Genomic DNA, 13272 nt, shown 5'->3' on the forward strand with positions numbered 1-13272 from the left:
GGGCACAATCACAAAGTACTATCTTGTATGCCTCCCATAGCACCACTGCAGATCTGACTGACCCCACATTTTCTCTGAAATATAGTTCAAAGTCTATCCGAAGCCCATGAGCCACCTCACAGTCTTGTAGGTCCCAAGTACCCAACCTCCACCTTCTGTCCTTCCCCAATCGACTTCCTAGTCGCACTATCAGAGGGGAGTGGTCCGACAAACCTCTCGCCAGGCAATTCGCCCGATGTATAGTGCCCACCTCTCCAGCAGGGGTTAAGATATAATCCAATCTGGAAAACACCTTATGAATACTTTCTGTCTACAGGGTGGGCCCTTCTCCACAGGTCTGACCGCCCCAGTGCTGTGGCAAACTCATAGAGTGGGGTAGGGGAGCATGAGGGTCTCGGCTCGGATCTATCTATATCCGCCACCATCACATCATGGAAATCCCCTCCAAGAACATGAAGCGGGGAATTTACTCCTAACAAAATCCTCACCAATGTCTCCAACAGAGGGTCCTGGAGCCTAGGCGGGGCATATGCGCTCATCAACAAAACCTCTCTCCGCCCCCAGAACCCTTTCACTCCCACATATCTGCCCTCTGGATCTAACCATTAACGGGTGATGCGGAAGGGGTCGGGGCCTATGAATCAAGATTGCCACCCCTCTGGATCCAGATGTATAGCCCGCATGTGCCAGCGTGACATAATGCCCTCTGCCCAAAAAAGTACATTTAGTGCCCCTAAGGTGTGTCTCCTCAAGGAGTACGATGTCCGGTCGCAGCCTCTTTATATACTGGGACACTAAGCCGCGCTTGACCTTATCACCCAGTCCATTCACATTCCAAGAGAGGACCGTAAGGCCCTGTGCGTCCACCAAAGGAGTCCCCGTCTCACCACTCATGGGGGCCATTTGGAGTTAACGGCAAGAATGAGGCAATTCCTCATCATCCAAGGCCCCCAGGAACCTGAAGGGGAAGCTCGAGAACCAACTTCACAGTGGACAGACCAATCAACTACATGTGTCTATGGGTTAACTTTGTAAACCTTTAACCAAAGAAGAACGAAACCCCCCTAAATGGAACACCATCCCACCCCCCTCCCCACCTCCCACTGGCCCCTGTGAGTATCAACCCCCAAACACCAACTCAACAGGCATCAAGAGGTCTGTAGCCCTCCCACCCCTCCCTCCCCCCTCAACTGCCCAAATGAAAAACTAGTTTAAGGGGGTCACCCGCTAGATGGAGCGTGGATCCTTCAGTTAAAAAACACAGCGCTTAGGAGTTTTGTTTCCCCCCTAGAGATACCCCAGTATCCATATGGGAGTCCTCTATCAATGGGGGAGGCGGGAGAAGCCGGTGCATACTCCTCCGGCTTCTGCTCACAATGCTGCCTCTCCGGTCTCATTGGCCCCCAGGGCCTCTTTATCAGTCTCTAAACTATTAATAACCTCTAACAGCGGGTGAGGAGAGTCCCTGTCTGCTCCTAAGCGGCTCTCTGGTGTGACAGAGTCAATGTCTTCCCTCCTGTCTCTCTTCCGGATACTCATGCTGCGGGTCCCTTCAGAATCAGATGAGTCTGCTCCACCCGCTTTCCGCCGGGGTAGTCCCCACAGCCTGTCCCCTTCACCTCTTTGTCTTCTTCGTCCCCTGAGTCTAGGGAGAGACCACTCCTTTGGCCTCGCTCCCTTCATTTCCTTGGGCCCATCGTTAGTCTCTCCGTTCCCCCTCCTGGAGAACTGAGGGCGCTCCTCCAACCACACCCAGGCCTCCGGGGATTGAAAGAAGAACGCTTTCCCCTGAAACAGGACCTTCAGTTTGGCTGGAAAAAGGAGCGTGTACTACAGCTGAAGACTGCAGAGCTTGTCCCCCACAGAGTCAAAAGTGCGGCGTTGTTTCTGAACTTCTCTGGCATAGTCCGGAAAAACCAGGATCTTAGAGTTTTCATACCGGACTTCCCTCATTCTGCGTACCTCCGTTAAAATCATGTCTTGGTCCTGGTAGTTTAGAAAGCGGGCACTCACTGGTCTGGGGGGGGGGCCCTAGAGGGGGCTTCCCCCCCCAACGATTTATGGGCCCTCTCAATCACGAAACAAGGGGAGAACTTTTCAGACGGGTGGACTCTCTGGAGCAACGTGTCCAGAAACCAGCTCTTTCTGTCCCTTCGAGCCCCTCCGCAAATCCTACAAATCGTAGGTTGTTTCTCCAAGCCCGGTTTTCCACGTCTTCCAGCCGCCACACAATATCTTTATTAAGGACTCTGGTCTCTGACATCTCCTTGAGCAGGTCTCTGACGGTGTCTTCGAGATCCGATATCCTTGTCTCCGCTGTTGTAACCCACTCTACCACATTCCGCAGATCCTGTCGCAGAAGGGAGACCTCTGAACGTACCTCTCCAATTTGCCTCTCTAGGGCCTCCCTATAGGCTTGTATCGCAGAGAGAAGAGCAGCATTATCTGGGGCTGATGGGGGGTCAGAGGCTGGCAACGGGGGGGGGGTCACCACTTTCGTAAAGCGATCCATTTTGCCCTGCCGAGGCGGTTTGGGCTCCTTGTCTCTTGCCATCTGAAGACTCCAGAAGTCCTTCCAACCCCGTCTGCCCATTGCCTCTCGTATAAAATGCTTTGGTCTCTGTCACAGCGGTGGGGGGGCCACCCAAAGCTTATCCGGCCCCTGTGGGTGTCACTTTTGGCCCTCGGCACCTCGAGTCTACAGGCCCTTTCACCAGGACCTCTGTTTCCCTCCCGTTGGGGAAACCATCCACACCTCAGTGACCTCTGCAGCCTTCCTCTTCCCTCTGGGGTGATCCCGTGACTCCATCTACCCCTTCAGCTATTCCTCACGCTCCGGCGTGGTCCCGCCGTTGAATTCGGGGTCTGACCATTCATGCTTCTCACCTTCCTCCTGGAGCAGGGTCATCTTCTGGTAGTCCTCAGCACTCGACCCGACATGTCAACCAGCTAGGAGGGGGGGCCTTCTGAGCTGGGGCCCCAGCCTGTCCCCCAAGTTGCAGTATCTTCGCTATTTGCCCCCACTTGGGGTCTGAGCATGCCGGCAACTCTCCCCAGCTCTCTCAAGGTTAAATACTCCGGGCGTAGTCCGGCGGCGGGTCCACCTTCGAGTGCGTAGGTCTTCGTCACCCCGTCAGTGCCCTCATCGAAGCCGGCTCCCAAGGTGCCACAGGCCAGGAGGCTGCACGAGTCTCACTGCCACCCAGGAGCACTTCGATCTCTCCGCGCCTGCTCCGCTTGCCGCGATCAGCCGCTCTCCCTCGGGCAAGCACTCTACTCCTGCCCTGGGCCCAAACCGGAGAGCTCAAGGATGCATTTTCTGGATTTTAGGCAGAGGCCTTACAGAGCTCTTTCAGTGAGCGTCTGTCTCCAGAGCCATCTTGGCTCTCCCCCATGTTCTATAATTATTAACCCAAAAGTCTACATGTAATCCTGGTAGCACTGGACCCCAGTAACACCATTTAAATCATCATCTTGTAATACAGCTGCATCTAAGATTAAGCCAAAAGGTATTATTCTAAACTGATACACTCTCATGGGTGTCATAAAAGCTGTGAGATCTTGATGCTGTGTCAAGCTCTATCTGATCTTATGCTGACACCAAATCTGTCACCATGAAAATTTTAACTGTTGAAAAAGTTGAAATAATGTCCTTAATATTAGGCAATGGAAATTGCCTACAATCTCCTCCTTGTTGAGTGCATGTAGGTCAACACAGAGGTGAATGTCCCCATTATCCTTGAGTGCAACAACAATAGGAGCCAACCACTCTGTGGCGTCCACTGGTTCAATTTCCTCTGCTTCTCACAATTTCTGTAATTCATTTGTTGCTGCCTCCTTTAAGCTCAGTGTCTTACTTTTGCCAACACAGGAAATGCACACTCTCTTAACTTTACCTTTCCCAACCAGTCTTTCAAGGTTATTCCAAAACAGACTTTTAAATTCCGTAATAAACTTGTCATCCCCAGATGTAACTTCCTCAAGCTGAACATACGATACTCTGCTGGGATTTAAACTTACTCCTAAGCTATCTTGGTGAACCTATCCCAACAAGTCATCTCCCTCATATGATACATTAAATTTCCCATGTGTTTTGTTGTAATTTACTTCAATGCAAGCTTCAAAATATCATAGCATTTTAATCACTGAACCACCATACCGACCAGGAGTAACATCCATTTTCATCAACTTTTTCCCCATTGGGAAACATTTCTCTAGTGTGTCCTTAGAAATTATGGTAATCTCAAAGCATGAGTCAAACTTCATGGCTACCTGTGCTCCATCGACCACCACTACTTCCATTTGGTAACCCTTGGTCACTCTTTTTACCTGTAACTCCACTTCTTGGCACATCTCTGAAATTTACTTTTGGGTAGTTGTTTTCCTTTGCTCCTACAGCACTTGCTGGAATGACCCTTACCACTGTAAGCATTGCATGTCTGAAACCAGGCTGGGCATGACTCATAATTAGACTTGTGGCCCTCTAACCCACAACTAAAACAAGTCCCTTTAAACTCTATATCACTTTTCTTTTTAGGAACCTTTTACCACAGTCACTTCCGCTGCATTGTCTTTTACTACATTAAATGTTCCTCCCTTTTCAGCACTGAGTTCCTCTGCACATTTCAACATGTGTTCCACACATTTTGTTACCAAAAGTACATCTTCTAATGGTGGTTCATCCTTCATCCAGAGTTCCTCTGGGATCTTGTCACTGTTGCAATACAGTAAAATTGGTTTCTGATCCTCTCTTCTAAAGTTTCTCTAAATTTACAGCTCAAAGTTAATTTTCTAGGACAAGTGACAAACTCCTCCATGGATTCATCTTTTGGTTGACTTCTAAATCCAAAATGATACCTTCAAATATCGGGCTCACTCTTGGTAAGTACGCTAAGTCAAGCTTGGTAATATCAATCTTGTTCTCATTTAAGTCTCTCATCTCATTCAGAGACAGCTCGGGTAAATGTTCCAATTCTTCTTGCCCCTCTGCTCCCAAACAGTGTAACAAAAGAGCATGTTTCCTTTCAGCACTGAGATTTGTTCCACAAACACGTGAATAATTCCAAAATCCTTATTCCATTTACTCCATTCGAGAATTGGTTAACCATGAGAAGGTAAAAAAAATTGTGGTGCAATGACATTCTGCATCTTGCACTATTATTACCAAATTAATAAGTACAAAGCAACACATAGAGCTAGTGTTACAAAAATTATAGGGGTATAGACCAGTGCAACTAACCACTCTTCCCAGACTAAAATGTCTGCTTTGGCTTTTTACAATATTCATTGAATTGCAACTGCCACATCAAATTATCAATAAGTACTTCATGCACATGTTATAGTGTGTATCTTCAACACTTTGCAGACAAAAGTGAGGTCTGCATGCGTTCACAACTAATTTTAGGTAAATTTTCTAAATGTTTTTTTTTTCACTAACAAACTAACTTCTTTGTGAATCAGCTGTAAACTATCATAGAAATCATTAAGTGTTTATGTGAAATGAAAGACTTCCACGTTTCTTTGAGTTGAGTGTTGTGTCTAAAATCATAAAGTTGATTAAGGGTTTGGCAGAGTAAGAGGATTGCAGTACATCAGCAGTGCTACCACCCCACACCACTTGCAGTGGATTTCCAATAACGGAAGTATAAATATGGGCCATAATTTGACTACGCATTTAAGAGGTGTAACCTTTACATGCATGGCTTCTGATTTCTCTTGTTTTCGTGTTCCTCAAATCCTTAGTGTCTTTTTCAGAGATGTTTAGACCTTTAAAAGTTTGAGGAGAGCAATACAGAAGCATGCTGCTTTTTTCCGTGCATTGGTCACATTTTCTTATTTTTAGAGGACACTTTGGTAATGATGATTGAACACCCATCCTGATGTGGGTGTTTTCCGATATCCCATGAAAGCAAGCAAATTCCTCTGCCCGTGTTCATGCTTCAGACTTTCAAAGCATACCAAAAAGGGAGGTGGCCCTGGTAAAGTATGGCCTAAACGTGAACACCCATTAAAGAGTGAACATTATGTGTGCACCCTGGGGCACCATATGCATGGCTGTATTCAGGGGACACTGCACCTCACCAATTATCTTTCCATAGAGGGACCCAGGATGCAACCTACAGGTGGTGAACCTTGGTTATCTCGTCACAGACACTGGCAGTGTTGCTGAAGTCATGCAGTCAGTATCTGCTGACGTCGAGGCCCGAAGCCCCATTGAAGGTTGGTGGGAGCAGCAGGTGAAGCACACCTTTGTTTATTTCTACAGCACTTTTGATAATCCAGCCCGAGGTCCAAACACTTACATTTATTATATATGCATTTGCATGATGTAATACACATATTTAGCTTCGCCTCTGTTTCAACACGCTCTGGCTCAATCACCACTCAATGGTAATAGTACACCCATTAAGGGCATTTCACCACATAACCTCATTCTTTCCACCATAGTCTATGAAACAAGTTGATAGAAATACACACATATAATGTTTATTTAACATATTTCACACTACTCTAATTTTCTAGAGGCGACAACTATGTTGTGAAGGAAGTAGTATAATATATGATTCACACATTTTACTCTCTGTAACCATTAAAAATAACATCTGTTAGATTAATACAAATCGATCTAGCAAAGTTCAGAAATCTTGCAAAACCTTGGACTATTGTCTAGCCACACATTTATCCTTTATTGGACCCTTATCTTTTAGTTTAAATATTCTTAGCTTTATAAATCTCACATGACGATGTTTTAGTACCAAAGGTGGTGTAATTCACTTCAAGACACCATTGAGCTTGACGGTAGATCAAGCTTACTCGACAGCAAAACCCTGAGACATACCAAGAACATGCACAAACAGCAACTGGCCGAATGCATCAGTGAACAGCAGTAGAACTAAGTGATGTCATAGTATATCACATAGTCAACATTCCATGGCAACATTACAGGCTGAACAAAGTAAGCAACCACTATTACAAAAGGACAAGAATTATCAACTATTTAACAACTCCTTAACTAGCAGTTACTAGCAGGAACTAGTTATCCAGGCATATCTTTGCTATAGAACATTTTGGCAGGCAGACTAAAGCATGCTTTTGGCTGGGGTGCGTTTCTGAATTTCAACTGTGGTGAATTACCAGTAGGTTGATGATTTATAACCTTGATTAGCCAGCAGATATGGGACTTAGGTAACATTGTAGTGTACAAAACGTCATGTGAAATTCAACAGAGATTAGCCACAAGTCACCTGAAGTCATATTTATATGGTGACCTACTTAAAATATACACGGGGACCTACTTAAGCGCAGCAATGAAGAAAATGTATAGTAGGAGACAAAATAGATCAACCAATGTATACTTACTCCACAGAAACATTATGTTAGGTATATCACAATTACATAGTTGTGTGCACATGGCATTTCTTCTGCCAGGGGCTATATCTCTTTTTTTTTTATCTTCAGATAAGACAGTACATTCCAATTTACAAAATGCCATTTAAATCACCGTAACTTACTGAAATAAAAACCTCTATCTCCACACACGAACTGAAGCGCATCAACCAGCTCTGCACCACATAGTGTTTCTGAGGCTGCTGCTGCTGAATGAGTTAAGGTAAGCAAACAGATGGTCAGGTAGAACAAATGAATGGAGGACACAGTGTGCATCTTCACCTGCAAAAGAGGGAAACATGTGGGGTCAATAAAATGATAGCTATATCTGCTTAGTCTCAACAGTACAAATATGCAATTATACTCTGATAAACGATGCAACAAAAATATATCAATGTCATAAAACAGTACAGTTGTCAGACTGTTTGCTTCTTACACTATTAGTAGTAATTTGTGTTTTCAGGAAAAATGCCACTATCTATCTGCTAATGCGTCCCTCTATGATAATTTATTACACGTCAGGACTCGTTTTAGGCCAATGAATCTTTTGAACCAGTTGAGAGACACCTAAGGACGAGATAGCTAATCAATATATCAATAAATACATCAATAATGTTATCAATATTTATCAGGACAATGCATTTCACTTTAGTCAAAGTCATTAATCAATTCAAAGACTCTACCATGACCTTTCAGCCATGAATAACCACACCAGTTTAGTAGAATTTTATGAGTTTTATTCCCTATTAGTTACAATCTAATAGCAAATGCGTTAATCTCAACATCAAGAAACATAATAGCATAGTCACGATATGGCAACTTTGGTAAGATTTCATTAAAGCAAGAATCACAAACATCAGAACGTAACACGACGTGAACATAGATCCATTTAGCAGAGTCAATAACGCGTCACTTCAACAAAGCATAGTAACAGTCGTTTGTCTATTTGCGTCAGCTTGGTGAACACCTATCCTAACCACTGATTAGCATTCGCATGTTGGGCTTCATGCAAAGCAATTTAGAACACCAATTTGGAAAACTTCTAGCTAAGGTCTCTGCCAAAAGCAAACAGTTGGTACCTAGAAAGGAAAAGCAAACAGACAAATCACAATCGCATTGTCATAATTACCCTCCAAAGTTTAGGTCAGCGCACAGGTTCAGTCTTCATCTTCAGGACATCAGTCAAATAGCCATCAGTCAGAACTCAGCTCCGGGGCAAAAAGGGCACTTCCCTCATAAGGAAGTAAGGTGTAAAATGGACAATTCTATGGGCGAGGATGGTTTTAAGTAAAACAAAAAGTCACCAAACAGAGTGACAGAGTTTCTGGATAAAATCAATAGCATTCCCTACCTAATTCTAAATGACTCCTCGTGACATGGGTTTTTATCTCTTTTTCGTTGTTAATTTCCCAAAATTCTATTGGACATTTGCTATACCCCACTATCTTTAACCTATCATAAAACACATTAGGTAATCTAACTCTTCACCCCATATTAATTTACAACTTTTTGATTGGTCTTCATAATTGACGTCTTCAGAGGTGGTACGTCCGGTATGATTTCATCTTTTTGTAATTCTTTGCACTTATTTGGCCAGCAGTTCCATTGTCTTCACCGGTTTGAATGACCTTGTACATTACATTAATCTACATTGTTTCAATTTACTTTAACATTTATTCTGTGAACGAGAGAAAATGGTTGAGAACGGATCTAACATGGTTACATTCATCTTCTAAGTTTGAAGAAAAAGAACAAACAGGGTCATGTGAGTCAGCATACTGGAAAATAGAAAAATGCATTTAATATGAGAGCCAGGGCAGCTAAGCTTCGGCTCATGCTAACTTAAGGCCTATGAGGATTTCAATAACGTGAACATTAGTATAAACTCATTTAAACATAATATAAACATTTTGGTCATTATTGTTAGTCTACGTATACATTGGAGGCCACTCTTCATGGTCGCAATTCAAGTGCATATCTAAGCAAAATTACTATTATTATAGTTTTCTATGCGGCATCATCACACACTGATTCATAAAGTTTCATGTTAATATAGATTATATAAGCTACGCTCTCTCATATCTATCTATCTATCTATGTTTGGGTGCTTTTATTACACGCAAAGTAGTGGTACAAAGGCTGTTATAATTATCATAATGACTGAGTTAAGCCACTTCTGAACTATCTATTCGTGGAAGGTAAACAAAACACACATATTGTAATTGTAATCAGTGCCTATCCTTAGCTGCAGCTTGCAGAGACCAGCTTCAACAATCTATTTTTCATACTGACTGTTTTTTTAACAAAACAAACACCATTTTCTAAATGTTGCATTCCCAGCTTTAGAATTAGGTATCTTTTTGTCTTTTTTTGCAAGAGAACAAGCCGTCCTATTCTGTGCACCCAGGATGTGGAACAACATCCCTGTGTCCATTAGAACTGCCACAGCCCTGCTTCAATTTATGAAAGAGCTAAAGATGTACCGCTTTATAGAACACTATGGCGGTCATTCTGACCCTGGCGGTCAAAGACCGCCAGGGCGGAGGACCGCGGGAGCACCGCCGACAGGCCGGCGGTGCTCCAATGGGGATTCCGACCGCGGCGGTAAAGCCGCGGTCGGACCGGCACCACTGGCGGGCTCCCGCCAGTGTACCGCCGCCCCATTGAATCCTCCAAGGCGGCGCAGCTTGCTGCGCCGCCGAGGGGATTCCGACCCCCCCTACCGCCATCCAGATCCCGGCGGTCCGACCGCCGGGATCCGGATGGCGGTAGGGGGGGTCGCGGGGCCCCTGGGGGCCCCTGCAGTGCCCATGCCACTGGCATGGGCATTGCAGGGGCCCCCGTAAGAGGGCCCCTACATGTATTTCACTGTCTGCTGCGCAGACAGTGAAATACGCGACGGGTGCAACTGCACCCGTCGCACAGCTTCCACTCCGCCGGCTCGATTCCGAGCCGGCTTCATCGTGGAAGCCTCTTTCCCGCTGGGCTGGCGGGCGGTCTGAAGGCGACCGCCCGCCAGCCCAGCGGGAAAGTCAGAATTACCGCCGCGGTCTTTCGACCGCGGAACGGTAACCTGACGGCGGGACTTTGGCGGGCGGCCTCCGCCGCCCGCCAAGGTCAGAATGAGGGCCTATATCACAATGCAGTAACAGTATTAGTTTTCTCCAGGAACCAAAGTACCTTTCAAATCACTCAGTGCCTGTTATCTTTGCCTTTGACATTGTACAGAACTATGCTGCCTTTTGGCTTTGTTTGCAGGTTACAATATGACATACATATTTAAATACATCCAAAAAACAAGTATAAGTAAAGTAAATACATATATATATGTTCATGTGTATATATAAATATATATGTATATATATTTATATATATGAATGAAAAAATAAAAGTTACTGGGACGTTATAGTTAGGTTCAAATTTTACACGCACAAAACCATAGAAATTCAGCTGTTATAGAGTTATTTCAAGTAACTATGACTCGTGCCAAAGGTAACTATAACTCATGCCCTCACCATGCAAAGTTTTCTCATCAATAATTTTACTGCAAATGTTACAGCGATATTATCAATGATGTCAAGCATGTCATGAGGGTTGTAATAACTGCGGTAAATAGCAGTTCATGGCAAGGGTGCAAGTTATAGTTACTTTAGGGCACAAGTTAGTTACTTGAGATAACTATAACTGCAACTGATAAATTTCTGTGGTTTTGAGCGAGTAAAAAATGAACCTAACTGTAATGTCCCTGTAATCTTTGGTGTTTTAAGTGATTTTCTATGTTTTTTAAAATTCTATTTCCTAACTATAATGTCCCTGTATTCACTGAAAAAACATAAAGTTTAAAGGGACATTATACTTAGGTTCTGAATTTACTTGCACAAAACCATAGAAATTCAGCAGTTATAGTTATGGTTAACTCAAGTAACTATAACTCGCTCCCTAAGGTAATTATAACTCGTGCCCCCACCATACACAGTTTTCTCATCAATAGTTTTATTGCAAATGTTGCATTAATAATATTAAAGATGCCGTAGAAGGTGTCATCAATGATGTAATATGTGGAGTAATTAGCTGTGCATGATGAAGGCATGAGTTATAGTTACCTTACGGTGCAAGAATAGGAAAGTAGCCTTTCTCTAGCATGGTTACCCCCATTTTTGGCCTGTTTGTCAGTGTGTTTGACTGTGTCCTGCTAACCAGGACCCCAGTAGTTATGCTCTCTCCCTCTAAATTTGGTTGTTGGATACAGTTAACACAGTATTCCACTCATAATTGGCTTCTGGTGCCCCCTTATAAGTCCCTACTATGTGGTACCTAGGTACCCAGGGCATTGGCGTTCCAGGGGATCCCTATGGGCTGCAGCATTTCTATTGCCACCCATAGGGAGCCCATGCAAAGGTTTCTACAGGAATGCCATTGCAGCCTGTGTGAAATGGTGCATGCACCCTTTCATTGCCATTCACACTGCACCAGGTCACTTATAAGTCACCATATGTCAGGCCTTCTGACCCTGAAGGCTGGGTGCAGAGTACCTGTTTGTAAGGGCACCTCTGCACTAGCAGAGGTGCCCTTGTTTTGTCCAGGACCATTTTTCTGGACTTTGTGAGTGCGAGGATGCCATTTTACGCGTGCACTGCACATAGGTCTCTACCTATGTACAGCGTCACAATGGTAACTCCGAATATGGCCATGTTTGGTATCAAACATGTTGGAATCATACCCCAAGGCTTTTGCAAGCATTGGTTGTATGATTCCATGCACTCTGGGGGCTCCTTAGAGGACCCCTAGTATTGCCATTACAGCCTTCTGAGGTTTTCCGGCAGCCCCAGCTGCTGCCACCTAAGAGACAGGTTTTTGCCCTCCTGTTGCTCAAGCAGCTCAAGCCCAGGAAGGCAGAACAAAGGATTTCCTTTGGGAGAGGAATGTTTCACCCTCTCCCTTTGGAAATAGGTGTTACAGTCATGGGAGGTGTAGCCTCCCAGTGCCTCTGGAAATGCTTTGAAGGCCACAGATGGTGCCCTCCTTGCATACTCCAGTTTATACCAGTTCAGGGACCCCCCAGTCCCTGCTCTGGCATGAAACTGGACAAAGGAAAGGGGAGTGACCACTCCCCTGTCCATCACCACCCCAGTGGGGCTCCTCCAGAGTGTCCCTGGGTTTTGCCATCTTGGACTCAAAGTTGGCAGGGCACTCTGAGAGCATTTGAGTAGCCAGTGCCAGCAGGTGACATCAGAGTCCTCCCCTGATAGGTGCTTACCTGTGTAGCTGACTAATCACCCTTTCAGGGTTATTTAGGGTCTCTCTCTTGGGTGGTTCTTCAGATTTGGATTGCAAGACTCCAGCAGAAATCCTCTGCATCCTTTACTTCACCTTCTTACCAAAGAAACTGCATCTGGACCCTCCAGGAACTCCACAAAGTGCAACAAAAAAGCAAAGAAGACTTCTGCAATATTGTATCTTCCAGCAACTACAACTGTTTCCAGGTCTTGCGTCCTCTGAGGACTGCCTGTCTTCAGCCTGCATCAGAAAAACATAGGAATCTCCCTTAGAGTGAAGAAGTCACTTCCCTGCTTCAGCAGGCACCCCTCTGCAATGACGACTGGTGGTGTGGGTCTCCTCTCCTGAAGAAGTGCATGGATCCAGCAACATGGGTAGTCCCAATGGTCCAGATGTCCAACTGTCCAACTTTTTTGTGGAGGTAAGAGCTTGCATCCCCACACAAGACAGCACCCCGTTAACCGAGTGTTTCACAGTTGCCAAGGCTTGTTGACATCCTTTCACAAAGCTCCAGCCCCCAGCACTCTATCCTGTAATGCACAGCTTCCTGAGCAGTTCTCTGGCGGCATGAGACCCCTTTGTGTAGTGCTGCATGGGCCTCCTTTTGCA

At 44.9% G+C, this 13272-nt stretch overlaps 1 protein-coding gene across 1 annotated transcript in view; it reads right to left on the minus strand.

Moving 5' to 3' along the window:
* IGF1 (insulin like growth factor 1) overlaps positions 1 to 13272 on the minus strand; it is a 475789-nt gene that overhangs the window by 423465 nt on the left and 39052 nt on the right. The window contains exon 2 of the mRNA XM_069228984.1: positions 7512 to 7668. Coding sequence (XP_069085085.1) covers positions 7512 to 7668 — 157 coding nt within the window. The remainder of the gene's footprint in view (positions 1 to 7511; positions 7669 to 13272) is intronic.

The sequence above is a fragment of the Pleurodeles waltl genome, chromosome 4_1 (genome assembly GCF_031143425.1).
Source record: "Pleurodeles waltl isolate 20211129_DDA chromosome 4_1, aPleWal1.hap1.20221129, whole genome shotgun sequence".
In the NCBI taxonomy this organism is placed as follows: Eukaryota; Metazoa; Chordata; class Amphibia; order Caudata; family Salamandridae; genus Pleurodeles; species Pleurodeles waltl.